The sequence below is a fragment of the Quercus robur genome, chromosome 7 (assembly GCF_932294415.1).
Source record: "Quercus robur chromosome 7, dhQueRobu3.1, whole genome shotgun sequence".
NCBI lineage: Eukaryota > Viridiplantae > Streptophyta > Magnoliopsida > Fagales > Fagaceae > Quercus > Quercus robur.
The window spans coordinates 9,611,766-9,638,443 of record NC_065540.1 but is presented as its reverse complement, the minus strand read 5'-3'; the positions used below and the strand labels follow the sequence as shown (position 1 = coordinate 9,638,443).

The 26,678-nt window shown below is 32.7% G+C and overlaps 2 protein-coding genes and 2 long non-coding RNA genes across 9 annotated transcripts in view; all 4 read right to left on the bottom strand.

The window, feature by feature from the left end:
* Positions 1-12: 12 nt before the first annotated feature.
* Positions 13-5,757, bottom strand: LOC126692109 (uncharacterized). Its single transcript, XR_007644944.1, has 2 exons — positions 5,568-5,757; positions 13-378 (listed from the first exon to the last, which is right to left on the bottom strand). It is a non-coding gene; the product is annotated as an uncharacterized LOC126692109 (long non-coding RNA).
* A 1,936-nt stretch (positions 5,758-7,693) lies between these two features.
* Positions 7,694-11,693, bottom strand: LOC126690986 (probable purple acid phosphatase 20). The gene is made up of 4 exons (XM_050386075.1): positions 11,405-11,693; positions 9,132-9,706; positions 8,396-8,484; positions 7,694-7,898 (listed from the first exon to the last, which is right to left on the bottom strand). Exons 1-4 carry the CDS (start codon positions 11,664-11,666, stop codon positions 7,694-7,696), a joined length of 1,131 nt encoding a protein of 376 aa, XP_050242032.1. The 5' UTR covers positions 11,667-11,693.
* Positions 11,694-13,197: 1,504 nt separating this feature from the next.
* Positions 13,198-16,484, bottom strand: LOC126692108 (uncharacterized). 5 transcript variants are annotated; one of them, XR_007644943.1, is made up of 5 exons: positions 16,055-16,484; positions 15,729-15,932; positions 15,107-15,157; positions 14,228-14,286; positions 13,198-13,478 (listed from the first exon to the last, which is right to left on the bottom strand). It is a non-coding gene; the product is annotated as an uncharacterized LOC126692108 (long non-coding RNA). The 5 variants fall into 5 exon arrangements; XR_007644940.1 differs by having other exon boundaries at positions 13,198-13,469; XR_007644941.1 differs by having other exon boundaries at positions 13,198-14,286; positions 16,055-16,225; positions 16,363-16,484.
* Positions 16,485-23,187: 6,703 nt separating this feature from the next.
* Positions 23,188-26,678, bottom strand: part of LOC126692107 (probable purple acid phosphatase 20) — a 32,108-nt gene continuing 28,617 nt past the window's right edge. For both annotated transcript variants that reach the window (XM_050387589.1, XM_050387588.1), the window contains exons 2-5: positions 25,441-25,732; positions 24,262-24,836; positions 23,674-23,762; positions 23,188-23,528 (exon numbers count right to left, since the gene is read on the bottom strand). In XM_050387589.1, the coding sequence (XP_050243546.1) occupies positions 23,339-23,528; positions 23,674-23,762; positions 24,262-24,836; positions 25,441-25,732 (1,146 nt within the window). In that variant the 3' untranslated portion in view covers positions 23,188-23,338. The remainder of the gene's footprint in view (positions 23,529-23,673; positions 23,763-24,261; positions 24,837-25,440; positions 25,733-26,678) is intronic.

Genomic DNA, 26,678 nt, shown 5'->3' with positions numbered 1-26,678 from the left:
TCAAAACTACAGTTTCATAAAACAAGAAGATCACCATATTTGACTTTTAAGAACATCATTATGATTACAAAGCATAAGGCTCGGGTTTTAGGAGGCATAAATTGTGGCAAAGATGTCTTTAATGGCCCATGGATAATTATTACAAACTATCAATGTACGCCACATTGATAGGCAAGAACATAACGATGTTTGTCTACAAAATTTCACTTTGCAAAAAAGAGAATCTCATTTTTGGCCTGTGGATGGGTTGCGAGGAATGTCAAGGAGATGATCTGTGGTTGAAATCTTGTTGACTCATTTTTGGGGGACATCAAATCCAACTTCTTCCACAGCTATCATATTTTTCACATTGTCCAGTATATCCAGTTGCAAATCATCCTTGAGACCATATGGATAAAACCAGATATGGTAATGGAATCAGTAAAATATGAAAGGGGGAATTCTGAAATTACTGAGATTAAAAAGATCCTAATGTCCCAACCAAAGACAAAGAGGAGGGAGAAAAGTCCTAATACAGCTGAACAAAAAAATAATGCTGCACAAATTACGCTAAATTGTGATATCGATTAGCTTTCATTTACATTTGATTATCTCATGGCACCATTCTTTTGGCTAATAATAAAGAATATTCAGGGGGAAAATATAAAAGAACAAAAAAGCTGCAGCAGAAAAGTATTTGCTATGGGCAACACTTGTCTAGCAAGAGCAATCCAAACTCAAATTACATTAAAGTCTTGGGGAATCATGACCAAAAAGAACTTCAGGGGAATCAATGGAAGAAAAATGGGTGTGAAAGCACAATGAATCTTGCTTTTCACAAGATATTACGCCAAAGTAACCAAGCTTTAAGAAATGGTCAGAAAGTTTATATTATATTGTAATCTAAGCTGCACCCTGCAGCACTCAAACTCCACCCCCAAGCCTTAAGACTTGGCGAGGTACCAATCCAACTCAAACTCGGTTGGTTAAAAATAATCTTTTTCAATTTGATAATTCAATAGTTATAATGAAATAGGGGGGATTTGAATGCTAGATGTCTCCATTGAAAACACCAGAATGTGTCAGTTGAGCTATAAAAGCTCTTAGCATCTCATTCAACTTTCACACTGAATTTTTGATATTTGCATCCCATAATTAACCCAAGGAAATAGTACATTATATTAATAAAATAAAAATAAAGCTCAAAGAAGGATTCCATATCCCTTAGTGAGGGCTATCTTTCTTAGTGAGAATCTCTCATATTCTAAAAAGAAGTAGGGAAGGCGGCTATTATAGTCTACTTAATATTTTTCTTCAAATTTCGGCTGTCCAATATGATAATTTCCTTTGTATGAGTTAGCCATTTGGTGATAGAAACTTGTCCTGCGATCCCCTTCTTGTAGACAATTATCTTGTAGCCAAACTGTCCAAGACTTTTGCCTCTAACAGGTTTCTTCCATAAGTATGATCTTTTCCAATGCTACTTTATTATTTCTCTCTTCAAACAATAAAAATCCCTCCTCCTCCATGAAGTTGATAGCTCGTTTGCTTAACTAAGTGAATGACCCCCTTCTAGTGGAAAATCCACCAGACCAAGCTAAAAATAAAATTTGAGAACTCCCACATAGTTGAGGAATCTCTTGCACTTTGGAATCTGGTAACGTTGAAATCACCTCCTATATACCAAGGGCCCCCCAACTAATTCCTACAATCAGATTGTCTTTGTCTACATTTGGGCCATTGACTCAATTTCAAAGAATACCCAAGAAAAGCCATTAACTACATTTTTGAATCAACAAGAGATAGAATACTCACCAACGAATTCATCAATCTTAACAACTATCCTTGTGTCCCACAACATCCATATGCCTCCTGAAGCCCCAATGGAGCCAATCAACAAACTGATTTCCCCTGATACTTAGGACAGTTTCCCTGTTAGTTCCTTGCAAACAGACAACATCCACCTTCCAACTCATTAGAATTCTTACCCTTCACTGTTTCAACTTATCATTCGGACAATTTTATTTATTTATTTTTAAATTTGATGGTCACAACTATAGGGGAGGGGGGATTCAAACCTTGATTTTCCTCATAATTCATTGAGTAGATTAAATTCTTCAACTCCCTATATTGCCTTCCAGGATGATGACCGTCCTTTTTCAACCACCACCTCTGCACTCAGTTAAATTCAATTATTTTCCAAAGGTATTGGTGCATCTTTGGGCCCTGAAGACTTTGTCTGCCTCTCTGTTAGTCCTTATATAGTCCTTGGACCAATTTGCGTGAAGAGCTCAACCAATATGGCCAAGAGCTACCTTGCACTATCATGTCCCATGAATGCAGAACATAGATAGTATTTCCCCCTCATAGATCCTTAATGTGAAAACATTACCCTTTCATCCATCACAACCTCAAACAGTTTGGATTCAATGTGAAAAGCTGCAAGCCTACCATGATCTCCCTCAATCAGTAGTTCACTAGACCTATCGAATGCCTCAATGTGATAAACAGATAGAAAAGAAAAATCCTATGAGACTACCAAGTTTTGCTGTCAAAAGATGACCCAGAAGGTTTGGTGAAGTTACTGGTGTTTCCCTAAAACAAAGGAACACTTATAGTCTCTTCAGGATACCCTTCAAAAGCTCCTGCTTACTTTAGAATCAATACACCTAAAACAACTTATCATGAACCCTTTGTCTTCCCCATTCTGCCAAATTGACAATTTCTGTTGCTCTTATATTCCGTATAGAAGTACACAAGGTGGCTATTTTGGAATACTATCTACTAAGTTCGAAAGAGTGGAGTTTTGACCCAAAAAAAAAAATGATCTCCACCCATTTTGCAGCATGAAGACTGAAACTCATACTCCCACAGGGGCATTCTCCATTGGACCCACAAACACAAATATAAGCCTCCAAAGTTGCTTTCAGCATGGTGACAGGAGTAATCTTCAAGTGTATTTACCTATGTATGTGCAAAATGCTTGCCTCCAAAATCCCATCATAATTGAGTAAGCCTATAAGGAAAAGAAACCAGAGTCTACTTCGGTAAAATAAAATCCATTCAATACATATAAGCTGGACACTTAACAGAAGCAAAAGGGAAATAAATTCACTCCTTGTGTGATGGCTTTTTAATACGTGAGCAAATTTCATTGAAATGCGGAAAAATACACAGGAAGTATACAAAGACATAGTCAAAAAGGAAAAATACAAAGAAATTAACTTCTAAAATTCATACCGTCTAGAAATTCCAAGAAACAAAGGGAAGAAAATTGAGTAGTAATCAAGGTCCAGTCATATAAGGTCTTTAGAAATAGGAACTCAACTTATGTCAGCCTTTGGTAACTCCCCTTCCTCCCATCAAAAGTGCATAAGTTCCTTTTCCCAAATGCACTACTTATGGACAATGGAGCTACCATCCAAATCTCTCCAGAATTACATTTGCTAAAACTACCTTTCCAAGAGCAATCATTGATTTTGGCATTACCCAACACCCCAAATATTAAGAAAACTAAATCCCCATTAGATTAGAAAATGCAGCACCAATCCGCAATTACTATACCTCGTTTCTCAAATTATCAGCTGTCAAAACTTTTCCCATGCTATAGTTCATGTGAAAAAAGAAACTCTAGGTGGAGCTCTTACAGTCTTACTTTCCAAATACTCCTCCATGCACCTCCTTGTGTAATGCTAATGTTTAACCTGTATTTTGAAAAAAGTTGTAATATGTTTGAGATTATGACACTCTGGAAAAAATAAATTAAAATTTTTAAGCCCTTTGGTTGCACAGGGAACAAAAGGTTACTTTTCATCCTAAAATTTTTTATTCTTGAAATTGAAACCTTAGACATCAAAAGAAATTTTTTTTATCAGGCATAACTAACCCCCCTCTCTCTCTCTTAGATCACACAAAGCAAAGATTTAAACTTATACATTTTTGTTTTGACTAGAAATGCAAATAAATATGTAATATTTTCCCATATATATATTTTTAAAAAAAGGAACCTAAGATTATCAGCAGAATCATATAAACAAAAGCAAATTGAAATGCCTTTAAATAAAAAGAAAACGGAGCCTCTATCGATTAAAAAGAAGAAGATGAAACTCTAAAAAGATTACAAGATTTTTAGAAATACAACTGAGGTCCAACATTAGCAATACACCAAAGAGGTGCATCGCTTTCTTCACATGAACTATAGCATGGGAAAGGTTTTGACAACTGATAATTTCAGAAGACGGTATAGTAATTGCAGATTGGTGCTGCATGTTCTAATCTAATAGGGACTCAGATTTGGATGGTAGCTCCATTGTACCTAAGTAGTGCATTTAAAAAAAAAAAGGAACTCACACACTTTTGAGGTGAGGGAGTTACTGATGGCCTACTCAAGTTCCTATACCTTCTATGAGTGGACTGAACCTTGATTGCAACTCAATTTTCTTCCCTTTATTTCTTGGATTTTCTGGACGGTATGAGTTTTAGAAGTTAATTTCTTTGTATTTTTCCTTTTCGACTCTTCCTTTGTATACTTCCCATGTACTACAGTTGTGCCTCTATTTCTGCATTTCAAAGAAATTCACTTACTTATTAAGAGACCCTCACACATGGAGGTCAGGCGGTGAATATATTTCCCATTTGCTTCTGTTAAGCATCCATTTTATATGTATTGAATGTATTAAAAAGAAACATAGGCAAATGAACTTGAGAAGAATAATAAGGAGAAGACCTAGTTTGACAACAATTTCCCAAATCTTCGTTTCTTTCTCTCTCTCCTTTTGTTTTATATAAGAAAGTGGTGTCCCAGCCTTTGGCCAAACTATTATACTCCCTGCTCATGAGACAGCCCGGAAACCCCATAGTGTGGTAGATTGAATATGGGACCTCCGGGTTTACATCACGCCCCAAACCAATGAGCTCACCAGCCGGTTACATTCGTGGGGGGTTTTGTTTCTCTCAATTCACAATTTGCAGAAATAAGCGAAAGGAACCGACATTAGAGATAGTGTAAGTGCGTAACTCTGGTCATGATTTGAGTTGGGCTAACTTTAAAATTAATCATAAATCCTCACCTTGATTGAAATAGTCCGTCTCTGATTCAAAATTCAAACAGAGAGGATTCTAACACTAAAATGCTAGGAGTCACAGTGTTATACACACTATCATGTATTGACTTATTGGGACTAAATTTGATTTTTACGTTATAAGGCAAAATGCTTAATAAAATTGTAATCTTCGAGAAAATCAACTTCTTTATGCGTAATAATTTGCATTAGAATTCAAGTCCTAGTAAAGTAATTTTCTCTCTGAACAAACAAAACCAAACAGAGAGGATTCTAACACTAAATGCTAGGAATCACAGTGTTATACACACTTTTACTTACTGACTTATTGGGACTAAAAATTTAATTTCTACGTTATAAGGCAAAATGCTTAATGCAATTTTAATCTTCGAGAAATTCAACATCTTTATGTGTAATAATTTGCATTAGAATTCAAGTCCTAATAAAGTAATTTTCTCTCTGAACAAACAAAACCAAATCAGAAAAAAGAAACAAACAAAATAGCAGAGTGCAGAGAGAGAGAAGTACACGAGGAGTACGAAAGTTGAAGGCCAATGTTGCTCTGCTGATTGGAAGAAAACCCTAGCTCCGGTAATCAAACACCGGCTGCGGCGGAGGCCGATGGTGACGTGGCATATACGGTGGTGATGATCTGGGAGAGTGAGCTTGGATTCCAGCTCCAACTCTCTCTCTCTCTCTCTCTCACCAACTCTATCTATTTTTCTTTTTTCAAATGATTTTTTATTTATTTATTTTTTTTATATATAAAAATTTATGGGAGAAGTAAATGAGTTGATTCATTTCTACCTTCACCATATCATATCTATAAATTAATTTTACATATAACATAAATTTATTGATTAAATAATAAATAATATCTTATTAACACAAAATTTAAATCACAAAAAAACACAAAATTTAATGTATTAATGATAACTTATATTAATATAATAAAAATTGATGAGTAGTGTAACATAAATAATAAAGTATTTTTATTATTTAATTCAAAACCAAGCAATAAAAAATGTGTTTCTATAAAAAAAGAAAAGAAAAAGAAAAGATGTTTAGTTTCGTCGGTCTAGTCTTGTCCCTTTTTTTTTCTTTTAGTTTAAAAATTTATATATAACATAAATTTATTGAATAGATAATGAATAATATCTAATTAACATGAAATTTAATATATTAATGAGAACTTATGACCCAGTAGTTAAAATTTTTAAATATTAATTCAGTAAAAATTGATGAGTGGAGTAACATAAATAAAAGTATAATTTACGTTTTAACACCCAAATATTTTGTTATAATTGCTGGCTTACTCCTCTTTAATAAACTAGGGTTAGTACATTCCTCTCATTTGAGATTTTGAAAAATAACACTCCACTCCAAACTTGAAGGGGAAAATTATCATTTTTCTCCCGTTTACATCCATTTGATCAAATTCTTTTAAATTGATATTAAAAATGTTGTGTACTAACCTATTTTTTGCTTAAGGGGAGGTTATGCCCCCTTTCAAAAGCAAAATCAATAGATTTAAAATTTTAATTAAAGAGTATTTAAAAATATTTAGTATGACTTTTTCTTATTTTTTTAGTTTTTCAACGGGCTGTGGAGAGATTTGTCATTGCAAATATTTTGGAGCTTGATAAACTTTGCATTATTATTTTAAAAATTTTAGTTATGCTTTTACTAATCATGGTTAAACTTTGGTAAAGGGAATTATATAAAAAAAATTGAATACTCTGATACTAATATAAACAGAACTAGGGGGAAGTGTTATTTTTTTCAAATCTCAAGAGAGGGGAGTGTTTTTTCCCTCATAAGGTTTGGGGTGGAAAATTATTCCTCCAAACCTCAAGGAAGGGGAGTGTAATCCCCATAATAATAAAAAAAAAAAAAAAAAAAATCTAGTTTAATACAGAAGAATGAGAAATTTATTGTTTATTGCACTTTTAACACTAAATAATTTAAAGAAGCTGAAATAGGTTTCCAAGTACAGTGATTATTTCTTGGTAAACAATTAGGGCTTGTTTGGTATATTGAATTGGGATTATGATAGGACAATCATTGTTGTTGCGAATAAAATATGTTGCAATAGAATAATTAAGTCTATTCATAAGTTTGGTTGTGAGTTGTAATATTCAAATAAAGCTTAATTAAGATTTATTTTAGGAAATATTTTACTTAAACAATTATATTTCTTTAAAAATAATATATTTTTTTTAAATTTGAGAGAGAGATGAGTTATTTTTATGATTTTTTATTTTTATAATGGTTACGTGTAAATGGAAAGTTTGTTTATTTGAAAATATATTAATTTTTGATGAACAAAAATATATTAAATTAGATATTATTACACTTACTAATAAATAACTATTCATAAGAAATGACTATTTCTTATAAAAAAAAAACATAACCAAAATAAAAAATATTTATTCTTCTCAAAAGAATAAAAATAAATAAATAATAATAAAACCATAAAAATAACTATTACATTACAATACCTACTGAATGGTTAAACTATAAGAATAACTATTACATTATAATGCCTATTAGCTTATTACTATCTCAAGCGCATTTCTTTTACTCTATTTTATTGAAGTAAATGAAACCCAACTTTTTCACGCTTTAGTTTTACACTTCAAGTGCAAACGAGGTTAATTCTGCCGTTTACTCCCAAAAAAATTGCAAACGGGGTTAGATGAATGGCTTCTCAACCAAACCGAGTCACTAACAATTGGCTTATCATCTTGATTTCTGTGCCATGTCCAAAGCGCATTGGTTGCGTTAACCACGTTGAGTTCCCCATGCCCAAAGCTTGCCTCCCTAAAAACGGATATACTGGGCTTTGGATCTTGATACCTGTAAGATGAAGAATGCATGAAGTTAAATTAAATGAAACAATAGTGTTTGTCCTTGCTATGGGTATACAAAATCATTTTCATTTTAAATGAATCCATATTTTATGATTCATATTAACAATGTTATCTAACCAAAGCGAATGCAATAGTGCTTTAATTGAGTAGAGACAAATAAATGGAAAAAATGATTCCTATTGGATGTCTTTTGGACCGAATATCGTATAATTTAGTAGTATTTCTTAATCTCTTTTATAAGAAAAACTAAGTTTATAATCTCACTGCTCACTTATTGTAGCACATGCATTAATAAAAATAAAATATATACTGGAATAAAGTCTTTTTATTGCTTAATTTAAAACCAAGCGATAAAAAAGATGTTAGTTAGCTTCAATCTAAACCATTCACTACCTATTGCTACAAGTACTATATAAGCATTATTTTACGGTATTAAGTTGATCACAAGGTTAGCCATGATGTAGAAGATATAAATTATCTTACGTGGTGTCAAGGCCGTCACGATTTCCACCATCCTCAATGTTGATATAAACTGGAGCACAATTGTTCTGGTTCCCATCGTAAACGCGAGTCTGAGAGAGAAGCAACAATGACAAATGGAAACATATTAGCTAGTCACACACACAAAATTCTACTACTACTATTTGTTTCGACCTTAAATAATTAAGGAAAGTGATCTTAAAATAAGTTGGAAAACTATTTTCCTGCGTTTGATAGTGTCCTAAAAATAAGTTGAAAAACTATTTTTTAACTTTTCTTATTTAGTTTAGTGTGTTAGATAGAGCTATTTTCCGTATTTAGCTTCATTTAAGATGATAGAATTGTATTCTAGAATTTTTTTTACCGAAAACAACTCTATCTCATGCTAAGTTAAATAAGGAAAGTTAAGAATTGGTTTTCCTTTTATCCAATTTTTTCTAATACTACAAAATACAGAAAAATGCAAAAAATTATCTTCATATAAAGTTTTCTATTGAAACAAACAAGTAATTATTAGATACTTCTAAAGTATGGTAATATATATTGTATTTTTTGCCTTTTACATTCACGGTGGATTTTTCATAATCTTATTAAGTGATTTGTTTTTATTAGATGCAGATTTTTTTTTTTTTTTAAGAATACCCAATAATTTTCCTGAGTTGTACATATAGCATAGTCAGTCAAGCAAACAAAACTAAATTTAACAGATGGCAATGAAGTAGGGTAAAGTAGGACTTACAAAGCGCTCATAGGCATGTACATGTCCAGCAAAAACAATATCTACGCCAGCTAGAAAAATTAACGCTTCCATGGATTTCTTCATGTCATCCGACTCTTTCTCTCCTTGATGAGCAGTATTGGAATTGTACCATGGTGCATGAATAAGCACTACAGTCCATGGAGTTATCTTCCTATCAACTTTCTGCAAGTCTACCTCTAACCATTTATACTGTGGAGATTCAAAATCAAAGTTTGTGTATGAACCCAACATGATAACATGTACCCCAGCTACATCGAAAGAATAGTATAGGTTTGTGGTTGAGCCACTCTCTTCGAACGGCATGCGCCATCTTGCATTATAGGCTGTGAAGGGTTCTTTGTGAAACAATGGGAACTTCTCAACTTCGTGGTTGCCTTGGGTCACCATCCAAGGCCTCTTGCTAGCCAGTGGCTCCACAAGCATCCCAAATGAGTCCCAAAGAGACTGTAAGAAATCGGCATATGCTAAGTCCCCTGGCAATAGCAGCATATCATAGTTCGATTGTGATATGTGTTGGAGGGTTGAGTTGGTCCATTTTGTCTGTCCAAGATCACCTGCATTATGTATGCATTGAAAATTAAGTAAAATGGTATGAATATGAAATATGGAAAACATATGAGTGTCTCAACTCTCTGAGGGGTCATTTATTTCCCTGTGATGTTCCATTACACGTAACATTACATTATTATAATATTACATTAGTGTAATCTCATAATTATAAGAATACAACGTTACATTGTTTAGGAAGGTAATGTGATATATTTTGTAATTTTAGATTATGGTAATGTTAGAAAAATAAAATAAACCAAAAACCTTAATGTCACATAATAATAATGTGCATCACATCAAGAGCACATCATAATAAACCATAAATATCCCATAAGGGTTTTGATCTTGGAGGGGTCTAACATGGTTTTAAGGAGGTTAAAGTTCTTTTAGAGAAATTGTTCCTTAAAGTTGAAAACTAAAAACTGAAATTTGAATCTTAAAAAAAAAAAACTCTACAATCCACTATTTATCCTTTATAATTCCACAATTTTAAAACTTTGTTTAATGCAATTTGTCAAATACTCAAAATGCTAAAAGCTGTTTTAATTAGTTAAAACTTAATATAGTAAAATTTTTTAAATTAAAACTCTACTCTTAAGATTCTACTTCCTACAATAATGCCGAAAAGACACATGGTCCTCAAAATAAATTACTCATTAATTATAACCTGTTAAAGATATATTAGCCCATTAGCATAGGCCCAAGCCTAATTCTACTTTGTGTGCAAGCCAAGTCTCCTACTTATACTAGAAGTCTATTAGTCTAGGGTTTAGTCTACTATATATACACATGTTATGATTCATTGTAATACAGGATTTGTACTACACTCTAATATATTATTAATGTAACCCTTTAGGGTTTCCTCCGTAGATGTAGGCCGTTAGGCTGAACCACGTAACCCTCGTGTGTTATTGTGTTTTATATTTTATACTTTCGCTTCCGCATCTATACTAGCATATTTAACATGGTGTATCAATGCTAATATTTAACTTGGTATCAGAGCCACTTTCCTGTGGCCATGGTTTTCTGTCCTTACGGTATATTTAAGAGCAATCTTTGTCTTCCTCGGTGTTTTTCTTCGCTGCGTTCATCTTCTTTGGCTTCCTACTACTGCCGTCAAAACTCTCTGGTATAGTCAAGCCATCGTTAGAAGTCGCATCAACACTGCAAGACCATTGCCTTCCTCAAACTACTGTCACAGAGCCAAACTTCATTCAAGGGATCTTCTCAACCTTATCAAATCTCAAGATTTCATCAAGCTTCCATCTTGAGTTTGAGAGAGGGTGTTAAAGATATATTAGCCCATTAGCATAGGCCCAAACCTAATTCTACTTTGTGTGCAAGCCAAGTCTCCTACTTGTACTAGAAGTCTATTAGTCTAGGGTTTAGTCTACTATATATACACATGTTATGATTCATTGTAACACAGGATTTGTACTACACTCTAATATATTATTAATGTAACCCTTTAGGGTTTCCTCCGTGGATGTAGGCCGTTAGGCTGAACCACGTAACCCTCGTGTGTTATTGTGTTTTATATTTTATACTTTCGCTTCCGCATCTATACTAGCATATTTAACATGGTGTATCAATGCTAATATTTAACTTAACCTAATGTTTATTAATATATATATATATATATATATATATATGAATGTCACATTCTCTTGGTAGTAACATGTCTTTAGTTAGCTTTTACATACCTGAAACAGCAAATTTAATTGGGAATTCAGCTGGGGGAGTTTTTAAAAAGTACTCTTTGGTGGAATTTTCGCCGCAACGGTAGAAGTAAAGTGTATCAGGTTTCAATGGAGAAATTACTGCTTCATGAATTTCATCAGACTTGTACGCCATGTATTTGTACGAAGATGAAGTCCCAAGTACGGAACTCTGGTATACACCAGCAGTTTCTGAAAAATATACTATTGGCTTGGTTGAGGCTTTAGTAATCCATGTAATCCTCATTTTGTCTTGGCCAACTGAAGATAAATGCACCTGCATGCAGTCACACATTATTATTGGAAGGTATATATAAACCATTATAAGCCCAATATATGTTGATCATAGACACTTTGGGCTATTATTACACAATCAATTTTTGGTAAGAGAATGATTTAAGGTGTTTCAAGTACTAATACTTAAGCCTTAAGGTTGAAAAAAAAAAAAAAAAAATCTGGCTCTAAGGTGATGACAAGAGATCATATTAGAGTGCATCAAATCTTATATGAAACGAGAATTTCACACTACATGAAGTTTAAATTTAATAACTAGTTTTTTTTGGCCCCAAACCTAACTCGTAGACAAACTTCCTCCTCCCATGAAAGTCAACAAATTAAGCTGCTATTGAAACTAGTATGCATTTCCTAATGTTTAGGATTCAACATGAAACTTTCCTTCTTCTTTTTTTATTTTTTATTTTTTATTTTTTATTTTTTTTTATTAATCTTGGATAAAAACTTAACAAAACAAAAGGAGATTCCATACCCTAAAAAAAAACATTCATCATTGGCTGTATTCCATGCAAAAGAAAATTCCCCGTAATTACACAATTAGAGTATAGTTTTATTGATAAAACAAGAAGCACAAAATTTTGTTTCCACGATTTTCGAAAACAGATTCATACTGAAAACAAGAGTTTCCAAATATATATATATATATATATATATATATATATAACTAATTGATACCTGTTGTGGAGCATAATCATCAATTGGAGTTGGTTCTTCGTCCAAGTGACGATCAACTTGGTTTTTACACATAGGTGGGCGAGTGTATGAATCAATTGGAATTGGTTCTTCGTCCAAGTGATGATCAACTAGGTTTTTACGCATAGGTGGGCGAGTGTATGAATAAACGCCCACCTATGCGTAAAAACCTAGTTGATCGTTTTTGATGAATAAGATTATATAATTACAGAAGAGAGTATGTTATATTCACAAAGAGCTCTCGAAGAGGAAAATGGCCCACTTGTGAAAACTTTTCTCTCCCGTTATGTTTTGTCTCCTCTGATACAAGGATTGGTTTTATTATATACTAGTCGCTAACCCGTGCGATGCACGGGAAAGTTCTTAGAAATACTAAAATTTTCCAATTAAGGAGTGGTCAATCTAGTGAGAAAATGAATGTCACTATTAATGTTTTTGGAGGGTTGAGAGAAATTTAGTTAAGATAAATGGACATTTTCGCTATGGATTTTAAGGAATAAGTCACACAAATGGTTAATTACAATGGTTAATTACAACACTAATATTCAAAGGAATACACATAATTCATTAGAATGTAAAGGATTTGAGTTGGTGAGCCAAGGGGTGTGTGTGTGTGTATATTTAGTGATCTTGTCTCATATTTCTTAGTCTACCGACAAAATTTTGAAAAATAATATGATGTTTAAACATTGGTTATTGCCTGCACAACAAAAAAGGTAAAATTTCAAATCAAAATATTACATATCACGTCTAAAAGAAACAATAACAAAAAGTAAAATTATACGACATGCACTTATAACAAAAATTTATAATATTTGAAGAGTTTTGCAAATCAACTCAACAAAATCTTATTAAATTGGTCAAGGATAGCTTCACTAACTATATTTTATCAATATAAATAACTATTTTCATAAGACTTTTGTTTAAATTATCATACTAAATATGAGAAAACAGGTGCAAGCATATTGTTGTTGAATCTACACTGCATCCCAAAGAGTTTCTCTTTGATTGCTTCGTTCTTCTCTGGCTATACAGCGAAAGCTCCCCATCATAACGTTCCTGCCTAGTAAAACTTTGCAGACAAAGGCAAAAACTATAGTACATATACAATATATCTTACTCCCATATTCATGTGCTAAATGGTCTTGCTTTAATATATAACATAATAAGGATTTGTGTCAATACTAATATGCTACAAACCTAATGTAGATTTTGCTCTCATATATTTTGTGCCTTAGTGACAAAATTCACAAAAGTCCCATCCAGTAGTTTAGGCTATTGTTTCCATGTTTTGAAAAACAGAACCTAATATTTATTGAAAAAGGAATGAAATAAAAAAATAATTAAAAATCACAAAATAAAGAACCAAAAATCAAGAACATAGAGGGAGATTGTTGGAAGCAGAATTAACGAACCTAGCATCAATTGTGAAGAGTCAATTGGTAAGATTTTAGACTCGATTAGAAAGGAAGCAACTCTAAAAGTTGAAGCTCACCAAGCTCTCTTGCATTGTTTTTGTACCTCCTGAGGTACGGATACCAAGGGTTTTAATGGATGAGCAGCTAATAGACTAAACAAATTGGCCCGTATTTCAACCATCAATAACACGCCCAAAATGACAAAAATCTAAATGGATTAAAATGGAAGATGGCAAAAGAACCTAACAATTTATTTATAACTGCTAAAAATGTTATAGGATTTCCAAAATATCTATTCATTTCTTTATTGTTACTATTATTATTCTAGAAAGTATGGTTCAAACATGGATGGAATTCTTTACCACAAGAATTCGATATATTTTGAAGAAAAATAGCCTTTTACCTTCCACAGCCTTAGGGTGTTATCTTTAGAAGTAGCAGCCACAATGATATCTTCAACACCTGTATATAGAGAACAAATTTAACATTGATAGTGTAAAGAAGTAGAGTCACTGAAACATTTACCATTTGAAAGAAATAGATATTGGCGAACAAAGAATAGATGAAAAAAATATCTTCAGAAACTAAGTAGGATTAAAAAATGAAAATTATTACCAAATTGCTTTAGACATACAAAGTTCTTAAACAATTCAAGCCATATAGGTCCCAAGTTCAAGTGAAACAGTTATTTTTGGCATTTCTGGGAAGTAAAAATGGAGAAAGAAATACCCTTTCTTTATCTCAGATTTAGGCTTCTTATAAACTTCCTTTTCCTCTTTTTCTAACAAAGACAGTACCACCTTAACAAAAACAGTTCCCATGAATCAAAATTCCTAAGCAAATCTAAATATCCCCATAAGCAGAGCACTCAACAATAGGAGTGTAGGACTGCTATATTAATAGGAAATATTTTCCTTAAAGTGAAAGCTTATCTGAAAAAATTCAGTGAAGCCTTCTCATTGAAGTTAAGATTCAAAATAACTTTCAGAAAGGATGGAAAGTTTTCTATTAGATTTTTTTCCTTGTACTTCCTAAGTGATGGAAAGTTTGGTTTAGACATTTTTACAAATGCTTTGGGGAGCAAATAACATAGTCACCAACCAAAATCTTCAACTTGTAGTACAACTTTAAACAAAATACAAATGTATATAAATAGTTACTAAGTATTTAACATTTAACCACTGTAATTTATTACACACACAATGAAGAATACAAAAAAATTCCAATACTAAGAGTAATATAAACAAAGAGAAAGTAAGTAAAACACAGAAAGGACACTCACAATGTGGTTCATGTGGGTGTGAGAGATGCAAATGAAGTCTTGCTGTATCGCCTGCTAGGGACAATGACCAATATTGAAAGCCAAATTAGGAGTATGCAAACTTATGCAGGTTTTGTGGCATGTAAGCACCACAAATTTCCACATCTTCTCTTCCTGCCCTTATAGATGAAAAGTAGCTATTCATAATTATGAGGTTGTATCACAGGAACAACATCCTCTCCAATGATAAGTAAATGGTGTTATTCAATTTTCTCTCTAGAAAGACTTTAGGGCATCTAAGATTGGTTCAAACATTGCGTGAATGTGTGTCTAACATGAACAAAGGTATTCTTCAATAACTAATAAAATAAAAGTAATAAACCCTCCCTAGAAAACGATTTAAGAAGATGATGCTAAAATCATTAAATCAACAAATTTGGTCAACTAACAGAGTTAGCAGCTTCAACTAAACTTGAACAAATCAAACCTAAAAAATAAGAGAGACATATTGAAACAACACTGAGGCCAATATTCATTCATAATTCATTTACTAACCCAAAGCAAAACCAAAAAAAAAAGAAAAGAAAAAAAAAAAAGAAAAAGAAAATTAAGATTAATAAAGACAGATTCAGGGGTTACCCACCATGACAGCAACAAAGTCAGAATCGCCTTTTAAAAGGCTCGCACGACAGAATCTTCTTAACTTTCCCCTCATTTTCTTGTGTATTTAACACCAATAACCTAGAGGTCTGAGGTCAGTTCGTGTTTTGTGTTTTTCAGGGAAAAGATGGAGGCTGAGAGAGAGTTGAAGAAGAAGCAGATATCTTTGATTTTGCACGGGTTCAACCTTAATCAAAACCAATTATCCAAATACTTAAATTAAAGAAAATCAAACCAAATCCAAGTACCTAAATCTAAGATAACGAAAATTAAATCATATACAACACCAATTTTCTTGTTTAAAAATACCTGCACTTAGCTTTGGCGATATATGACGGTGGCTGGAGGCTGGCACTTTTTGCCACTAAAGGAGTGAGAGAGTGCCCATGGGCTATGATTTAGGGATTTTGAGAACTGAGAGAGGTAGAGAGAACGGCAAAGAAGAAAGGGTATTTGGTCTCTCTGGAGTGGGTATAAAACCTAAAATAAAAGGAAAAATAAAAGAGTGGGAGAACGCAGAGCATCAACTGAGAGAGGCAGCAGAGCATCAACTGAGAGAGGCAGAGAGAACGGCAAAGAAGAAAGGGTATTTGGTCTCTTTGGAGTGGGTATAAAACCTAAAATAAAAAGAAGAATAAAATAGTGGGAGAACGCAGAGCATCGACTGAGAGAGGCAGAGAGAACGGCAAAGAAGAAAGGGTATTTGGTCTTTCTGGAGTGGGTATCTAAGATAGTGGGAGAACGCAGAGCATCGGGTTGGGTTTTAAAAAAAGTTTTATTATTATTATTTTTTTAATATTGTGCTGACGTGGAAAATTGTGGAAGCTTCAAAAGTTTTGGTTTTATATATATATATATGAGAAATGCTATGTCTACAATATTTCTACAACATTTTTACAACAAATCGTAAGTGGCAAGTTGTTACTGGTTGTTTTTGTTGAGGCAAAAAAGTAATCTTAGTGTTAGTTTTAAATTTGAACCAATAATAACTAATCACCCATGATTTGTTGTAAAAATGTTGTAGACGTAGCATCTCTCTATATATATAGATTATGCAAAACCATAACCATCCATGGTGACATAATTAGCAAAGAGAATCATAAAAGGAATGTACGTACCTTAGATGCTCCTAAGATTTTAAAAATGGAAAAACAATTTTACTATTTAAAAAAAAAAAATTAAAAACTCGTCTTTTGATGAGAATTTGAAGAGCCTATTTACTATTTATATTTATATTGTCATGTATGCGGTAAAAAATTGTATGATAGTTGTTGGCGGTGAGTTTGCTAGGAATAGGTTTTTTTGCTAAACATCTTGTCGCAGTGTGTGGTTGTTGCATGCAATTGTGGACATGGCTTCCTTTTTCTGTGACAGCTTCGAAAACGAATTTTTAGTATTTGAAAAAATAGATTAATAAAAAATTATTTATGATCAATGAAAAAGGCTATTAAAAGTACAGTTTATTTTTGGCGAAAACACTATTTTGGTCCTTATATTTTGATGTCACAATTAATTTGGTCTTTACATTTTGATAGCAATCAATTTGGTCTTTATTATTTTCAACTTGCAATCAATTTGATCTCTACCATTAATTCACTAACGGAAAATGCTTACGTGGCTAACGGATTACACAGTTGACACACTTGATGCTTATGTGGCAAATAAAATAAAACAAAAATAATATTTAATATATATTTAAAAAGCTAGGTCAGCACTTAAATTGAAAAATAAAATCGATTTCTCAATTTTAAAGAAAGAAAAAAAAAAATGTTAGAGCATTCTTATAGTTTTTCTTGCTTTCCTTAGCAATCAAACACAAACACAAACACCAAAAAGAAAATAATAATAATAATAATAATAATAACGTGGAGAATTCAAAATTTTATGCTCCATTATTTTCACCATGTTTTCTCACGAACCAAACAGGAGCAGTTGAACTAAACAAAGGTGGATCTAACTAAAAAAATCAAAGCAGAAATGCGAAATCAAAGTGATCAAAAAAATTAAATCAGTTGCTAAAATTTACGAGATTGTTTTGAATTATTAGCCCAGATGATCATCCATGAAAGAAAAACCCATATTTCATTATCATTCCAAAGAATCTTTACATAACAAAAAGCCAATTCATTACAAATCTATCATATACCCGTAACCCATGAAAAGCCAACAAATCCAAAATGAAACCCATTTTTTGATATGGCTCGGTTTTGACTCTTTGATCTCTCTCTAGCATCGAATCAGTGGCAAAGGTTTGACAGCGGAAAGACTCGGTGGAGATTTTTGGACGTCCGAGGGTCGTGACAGAGCAAGGAGGCTTTGCCTTCTTTAAATCGAAGAGAGAGAAAGGGGTTATAGATTGGGTTTAAAGAGAGTGGGGTTTGGCCGTGAGAAACGAGAACCACCGCCTGGAGTGGTGATGGTGACGAGTGGCGACTACGAACGAGGGGTTCCTCTGCCATGGCTGTTCAGATTGCTTCGGCCACTGAGTCCAAGCCAAAAACGCAGAACAGATTTGGACATCATGAAATCACATAGAACAAATACTCACCAAACCCACTTCCAAACGGACCTTCATGGATGAAATGGCTAGAGAGAGACTAGAATTAGAAGTCATAACTCATAAGGAGAGAGAGATAGAGCCATGGCATTTGGTTTGTGGGAAGAGAGTTTAGAGTTTAAGTCTTTACGACCGCAGCTGTCAAATTTTCAAGGCAGAGGACAAATCTGGATAAATTATATGTTGCATTCAAATCTGGGTTTATGTAAATTATTTTGGTAATTTTGATTTTTATGTGTTTTTGTTTGGTTGCTTAGAAAATACAAGAAAAACAAAGCATTCTTTTAACAATTTTTTTTCCCCTTTAAAATTGAGAAATTGATTTTATTCTTCAATTTAAGTGCTGACCTGGCATTCTAAATATCTATTAAATATGTTTTGTTTTATTTTATTTGCCACATAAGTGTCAAGTGTGCCAATTGTGCAATCTGTTAGCCACGTTATCATTTTCCGTTAGTGAATTAACAGCAGAGACCAAATTTGTAAGTTAAAAATAATAAGGACCAAATTGACTGTTACCAAAATATAGGAACCAAATTGATTGTGATACCAAAATATAGAGACCAAAACAATGTGTTCGTCTTTATGTTTTTATGATGTTTTCTGTCAAGCTAGATAAGAGATGTCAAGAGATATTCTTTTAACTCATTTTGGTAAACAAAAAGGCTTATTGTAAATATTTTTTCTCACGTTTTGAAAATAAACTTTTTTTTTTTCTTTCTGTATCAGCTTTATTTCAAATATTTCACATTATACAAAAAAAAATTGCCTAAGCAAACTAAGATAGTTTTTTGAAATATGTGCATGGTTAACATAAATACAGCCAAACAAGATTAACAAATGCCCATCAAGTTACTAGTATAGTTAGTAAACTACGCAAGAGCCAATCACACTTCAATATGTGTTGGCAATGAGCTATCCAATTGAGTGCTGACATGTGTCATTGGAAATTAAGACATTTCGGCCAATCAAATGGTGTCATGTGTTTTGGAGAAAAAGTCTACGGATTTAAGCCTCCAAAACCCTAAAGAATTTCCACCATAAACCTTTGAAGACTAAAAGCACAAAGAACAAAAAAAACAAAGAATTTCTAACAAGCTTATAGCTAGAGATTTGTTGTAATCCTATTTCAAAGACCTTTGATCCATTCTTCAACCAAATTTCAAGATATTTGGCGTTCAAATCAAAATTACACTACTACAATTCGAATAAATAAATCTTTCAAGGAGATCGAATTATGAATCACGCTTTTGTAATTTTAGAGAATCGTACCACATATTCTTCAATACAAATTCACATTTGTGAAACTATTTTATTTGTTTGATTTTTGTCAAACTTGAAATTTAGTTGTTTATAGTTGCTCTGCTTATTGGAATTTGGAAGAAAACCCTAAAGCACTAGCTGCGGTAGAGGCTAATGGTGGCGTGGCATATTCACTGATGATGATTATTTGAGAGAGAGAACTCGAATTCTAGCTCCAACTCTCTCACTCACAAACAAGCTTAGGTAATTAATTAAATATATATATAGTTATTGCTCGGTCTAGTCTAGTCTTTTTTTTTTAAATGATTTTTTATTGAATTTATTGGAGAAGTAAATGAGTAAATTCATTGCTACCTTCACAGTAACTCTATAAATTCTCTACATTTCAAAATTTTACATATAACATAAATTTATCGATTACCTAATGAATGATATCTAATTAACACAACATTTTATGTATGGAATCTATCGATGAGTGGTGTAATGTAAATAATATTAATATTATTGATAAGTGGTGTAACATAAATAATAAAGTAAAGTCTCTGATAGTTGAATAAGAAATCTCTGGAGTTCAATCTCCGCCAAATTTGAAAGCTAAAAGCCTAAAACAGAGAGAGAGAGAGAGAGAGAGAGAGAGAGAGAGAGAGAGAGAGAGAGAGAGAGAGAGAGAGAGAGAGAGTTGAGAACCTGTTTGCATCGTTGCAAGGGGGTCACGGTCTTCCTCATCATCGATGAATGTAGTGCTTGACAGCAAGATCAGATGTGAAGTCCTGACTGAGTCAGGTGGGGTGGAGTGTTGGACGGTTGAGAGTAGAGAGGTGAAGGCAACATAGAAGAGAATAGGGATTAGGGATTCTCAGGTTCCGATTGTCGACAAAAAAACCAGCTAAGTTCTTATCTGAGATCAGAGAGTGAGAGAGGAAGATTTGATCTGTGATGGGAGCTAGAGGTTCGTGCACGTTTGGTGAACAAAAGGGCTAATCAAAAACGTTTAAATGTTTAATTTTTGAATTTGGTAAGAGTTGAGATCAGATGGAGGGTGAGGGCTTGAGAGTGGAGACTGATGATGTGCGATGGGAGAGGGTTGGAAATTTTGTACTATACTATTTATACAAAGCCTAAAGCTGTGTTTTTAACCTGCGGCTATAGGCAAAATCTGAAGTTGCGTTTAAGAAACGCAGCCCCATCCAAACTAAAGTCGCATTTTAAACACATGACTTCAGACTAAATTTAAAGCCACGTCTATAAAATGCGGCTATAGGCAAGCTAGAGCTAGATAAGATTAAAAAAAAATAATAATAAAAAAATAAAAAAGAGAAAAGAGAAAGGTCCTATAGTCACGTTTTTTAAACGCAGCAATAACTCCACCCCCAAAAAACGCGGCTATACACATTAAAAACGTGGCTATAGACATGGGTTATAGCCGCACGTATAAAACGTAGCTTCATATGAATAACTTAAGCCGTGTTTTTAAAAAACGCAGCTTTATCCCATTTGTAGCCTTGTTTTTGAAAACGCAGTCTAAGATCCGCGTGTTTTGTAGTGTCTTTTTACCTATAAGTCAAGAAATAAATAAAAATAAAAATAAAAAGGGCAAAAATCACGTCAAGATTATTATTATTATTATTTTTTATAACCGTTTTGATTTGTTTCAATGAAAAATGATTACTTTAAAATCTCACTCGATCTTGGCTCTCTTTTTTTTTTTTTTATAATATATATATATATATTATTTTTTATGCAAGTGTGATTTGTTTTAGCGAGATTTGGCATATGGTTAGCTCAATTAGGCTTGGATCATAAATTTATTGGATTAAAACGAATTGTCATTCTTATCATCCTATGACCCTTTAGACGATCTTTGATAATTTGAGTCAACTAAGAATGATCCATATTTTTTCATATAAAACAAAATTTGCCATACTGTTTAACCTCTTCTTTTCTATATATTTTCAATTACAAATAAAGAGGGGGGGGGGGGGGGAATCAAAGATAAAAGTTGAGATTAGTATCTAAATCCTTTAAGTTTATTAATTACATGTAATAGTCCACTAGTTTATTAATTACACAGAAGAAGAAGAGGAAACATGTATACATGTCATACCTTAAACATCAAATAAAGTTAAGCCACCTATCAATGCTTTTAAATTCAAATTTTTGCTTAAATCTTACTTCTTCTTTTTTTTTTTTTTAATACAAGATAGAAATTCTATTCTAGCCTAATTTAAGTATATATGTTAGTTCTCTAAAAAAAAAAAGTGTTTATGTTAGTAATATATCAAACATTGAAATATTTATATTTAAGAATTGCTTGTTAAATTGACAGGTAATGTCATTAGTATATCTTCATCTATAATATAACAAATTTAATTAGAATACAAACATTCATTGCAAATTTAATGAGTCAATAAAGAAATAGAGTATAAAATTTTATAGTAATTATAAAGGCTTGATAAGCGGGTCAAGTAGCGATGTGTTGAATTTAATCTAAGTTTTACCTATTAAAATTTAGGCGAAAATACAATGTTAGTCCCTAAAGTTTACCTGCTGAGCACTTTTGGTCCTTGAAGTTTCAAGTGAGCATTGTTAGTTCCTCCTTCAACTTCCATTAGTGGAGTGATGATGTGTCAATTTTTTAATGATATGGCAACAATTTTTATTATTAATAAATTACATGTTAGCAATTCCACCATGCTCTCTGTCATCTCAAGTTTTTCTTTTCCGGCCTCAAGTCTGCGTTTGTCTCAGACGCCACAGATGGCTCCAGTCAGTACTTCACTCCCTCCTCTTGGTTCTGCTCCCAACCTCTCCCCCTCATCACCAACATCAGCGACGACCTCAAACAAACTCAACGGCCATGGAAAGCAATCAAATGAATACCCTAGATTCCAATTTAGTCCATATTTTAAATTGCCCCTTGTGTTTTTGAGGTTTTGTGAGCTTAAACCTATTCTCTAACAGACCCAATTTTTTATTATTATGGCTGAGCTTGTTTCCAAAGAGACCCACTTCAAGATTTATAGCCAGATTTAATTTGCCGTAGCCGGGGCTATTGATTTTCATAAGAAATGTTTTGTAATGGGTTGCGTAATCCAAGCTTAGATCTTGGGTTGATCTTCGTCTAATATGGATTTGTTGCTCTTTGCAAAAGTTTAGTTTGTTTCATGGAGGTTGAATTTGTTTCACCGGTGAATGGTGGACATGAGGCACTGGCCACTGGGATCGAAAGAGAGAAATTGGGATGGGTGGTGGGTTTTCCATGTCATGTAATAAGTTAATAATAAAAATCATTGCCACATCATAAAAAAAAAACACATCACTGTTTTAATAGACACATAAGCAATAAAATTTAACAGAAGTTGATGAAAGGACCAATTGAGGCCATTTTTTAAACTTGAGAGATTAATAGCGCTCATGTGAAACTTTAGGAACTAAAAGTACTTACTAGGTAAACTTTAGGGACCAATAATGTATTTTTGCCTAAAATTTATATAAAACGTTTTATTTCATAAACTTGCAAGGAGATGGAAACAGTTTAGAAAAGGTACAGTGAAATATTCCCATTGCGTAGAGGTATAGCCTATTACTCTGAAAAAAAAAAAAAAAAAAAAACTCACTCTAGTTTTGAGTAAAGAATGAGAAATTTATTTTACATAATACTTTTAACATTAAATAATGTACAAAGACTGAAAAAGGTTTCCATGTACCACAATTATTTCCTGGTAAACAATTAGATTAATGTATCTTTATCATTTTTCTTTATTTTATTAGATTTAGTTTTGCACTTTACAAGCAGGTACAAATGATAGGCTTGTCAACCAGAGTGAGTCACTAGTAACAGCCTCATCATCATCATTTCTGTGCCATGTCCAGAGAGCATTGGTTGAATTCACAACGTTGAGTTCCCCATGCCCAAAGCTTGCTTCCCTGAAAAGGGATATATCAGGCTTTGGATTTTGATACCTGTAAGATCAAGATTGCATGAAGTTAATTATATGAAAATAATGCAAAAAAAAAAATAGAGTTTATCCTTGCTATAGCTATAATAATCACTTTCATTTAATATGATCCATTTTTATGATTTTGAATATATGAATTAGTATCTTACTTGCTAACAAGGCCTTCACGGTTTCCACCATCACCAATGTTGATATACACTGGAGCACAATTGTCAGTATTCCCATTGTAAACGCGAGTCTGAGAGAGAAGCAACAATAACAAATGGAAACATATCAATGACACTGAATTCTTCCACTCATTAGCACATCAAATGTGGTACTCAAAACTAATAAAAACAAGTCACTTAGTATCCGTTTGCGGATTCACGTTTGTATTTCTTTCCTTTTTTTTTTTTTTCCCAGCCACATGTTTTGACTTTTTAGCAGTGAACAGTGCACCCGTACACTGTTCATGGGTCCCACAGACTTTACTTTTTAGCAACTTTTTCATTAAAAATGGTCTCACTACACTATTCACACATTTAAAAATTATTTTGCTATAATGTTTTTAGTTTTCAGTTTTAGCAAAATAAGTTTTATCCAAACGGATCGCTTAATATAAAAATTGAACATTTTATGTAGATTTCTTAAATTCATATCATTTTCCTGAGTTGTAAATAGAGATTAGAGCATAGTCAATCAAGCAACAAAACTAAATTTAAGAAATGACAATGAAGTAGGGCAAAACTAGAACTTACAAAGCGTTCATAGGCATGTACATGTCCAGCAAAAACAACATCCACACGAGCTTGATAAAGTAACTTTTCCATGGATGCCTTCATGTCAATCGACTCTTTCTCACCTTGATGAGCAGTATTGGTATTGTACCATGGTGCATGAATAAGCACTACGGTCCAAGGAGTTTTATTCCTATCAATCTTCCCCAAGTCCGCCTGTAACCAACTATACTGTGAAGAATTAGGACCAAAGTCTGTGTACGAACCCAACATGATAACATGTACCCCAGCTACATCGAAAGAATAGTATAGGTTTGAGTCTGAGCCACTCTCTTCAAATGGCATGCGCCATCTTGCATTATAGGCTGTGAAGGGTTCTTTGTGAATTAGTGGGATCTTCTCAATCTCGTGGTTGCCTTGGGTCACCATCCAAGGCCTCTGGCTAGCCAATGGCTCCACAAGCCTCCCAAATGAGTCCCAAAGAGGCTGGATGAAATCGGCATATGATAAATCTCCTGGCAATAGCAGCATGTCATAGTTTGATTGTGCTATGTGTTGGAGGGTTGAGTTGGTCCAATCTGTCTGTCCAAGATCACCTACATTATACATTGTACATAAGTAAAATGGTACGATATATGAATATGAAATATCGAAAACATATGGGTGTTAATTTAAGGCTAAAGAATTTAAATGAGATCCTTAAAGTTGAAAACTAAATTTAAGGCTAAAACTGAAATTTATTTTTATTTTTTAAGAAAAAGAATAAAAAAGAAAAGAAAAAAGAACACTGTAATTCGTTTCAAATACTCAAAATGTTAAAGAGATTTTTAGTCAAAATTCTATATCATAAATACTCTTTATTGAAGTTCTACACTTAAAATTATACATCCTGCAATAATGTCAAATAGACACATGGTATTCAAATTACTCACTATTTGTAACATAATGGTTAACAATATGCATATCAAGAAATGCTATAGACAAAAATAGTTTTAACAACAAATTTCAAGCATGTTGAGTTGATAAGTTATTTTTAATTCTCAAATGGGCTCATCATTGACATTACTTTATTATTTATCATTTACAATTTGTGACTTCAAAAAATTGTGAAATTTGTTGTGGTATGCTTTTAGACATATTGATATGCATAAATGCCATATTCTATTAGCAGTAACATGTGTATAGTCAGCATTTACATACCTACAACAGCAAAATTAATTGGGAATTGTGCTGGTGGAGTTTTGAAACTGAGCTCAGGGGCCGAATTCGAGCCGCAACGGTAGTAGTAAACTGTATTAGGGTTTAATGGACCAATTACTACTTCATGAATTTCACCAGACTTGTACATTGAGTAATCATATGAAGATGTAGTCCCAGTTACAGAAGTTCCTTGTGCCCTAGAAGTTGTTGTATATTCTACTGTTGCTGGGGTTGAGCTATCAGTAATCCATGAAATCCTCATTTTGTCTTCGCCAACTAAAGATATATGCACCTACAGCAACACATCAGTATTATTTATTTATTTATTTATTTTGTTGGAGAAAAACACATCAGTATTATTGAAAGGTATAAACCATTTCAAGCCCAATATATGTTGGACATAGACATTTGGACCATATATTAGTACTTAATATCTCTAAATTAACCATTCCAATAGGGTGTTTGCATGAAATGAATTGTATAGGTGTTTCAAGTAATACTTATGCCTCAAGGTTGAAAAAAAAAATTCAATCAACTAATCAAGGTTGACCACAAGAGATGTTATTAGAGTTTAAGAAATCATTTTTATAGAATCAAATCCTATATTTTGCTTCGAAAATTTAAACCATAATATTGGATAATATTTGTTGCACTCAATCAAATAAAACTATACACACATGAAAATATCATAAACCAAAACTCAGTGAATTCTATTTAAAATGATACTTCCTTTAATCATAACGTAATAAAATTAGAAAGTAAGATATCTGATTTTATAATAACTGTTGCCTGTTGGATAGGTGTATTACTATTATTACTTGGGTAATGCTAACAAGTGTCTTTAGGTTATTGATTAACAATCTAATTTAGGAAAATTTTGACACAATTTTTATGAGAAATGAAAAAAAATTATCAAAACATTAATTGATTATTTTTTCTTTTCCAATAAAAACTTTTTTTTAAATGAATTATTAATCAATACCCTAAAAGTATTAGTTAACATTTCCCTTAATAAAAACTTTTTCAAAACCATTAAAACAAACAAAAAAGAAATTAAAAGTACATCCCAAGTCCAGTTACCAAAAAATGGGCTACATGTTGACTAACTAAATTCAACACAGACCAAGCCCAATTATTTTGGGTCATGGAAGTTGAAGTCCATCCGATCCATGTAGTAATCAAAATATCACAATAGATTTTTTTTTTTTTTCTTCGATAAGAACTAACTTAATAACTCA

Bases quoted from the DNA above. Each gene is read 5' to 3' on its own strand.
- LOC126690986 (XM_050386075.1), bottom strand. From the start codon at position 11,666: ATGAGGATTACATGGATTACTAAAGCCTCAACCAAGCCAATAGTATAT. The intron at 9,707-11,404 runs GTATGTAAAAGC...TACATAATGCAG, and splicing joins AATTAAATTTGCTGTTTCAG to GTGATCTTGGACAGACAAAA. The intron at 8,485-9,131 runs GTAAGTCCTACT...CTTCTCTCTCAG, and splicing joins TACATGCCTATGAGCGCTTT to ACTCGCGTTTACGATGGGAA.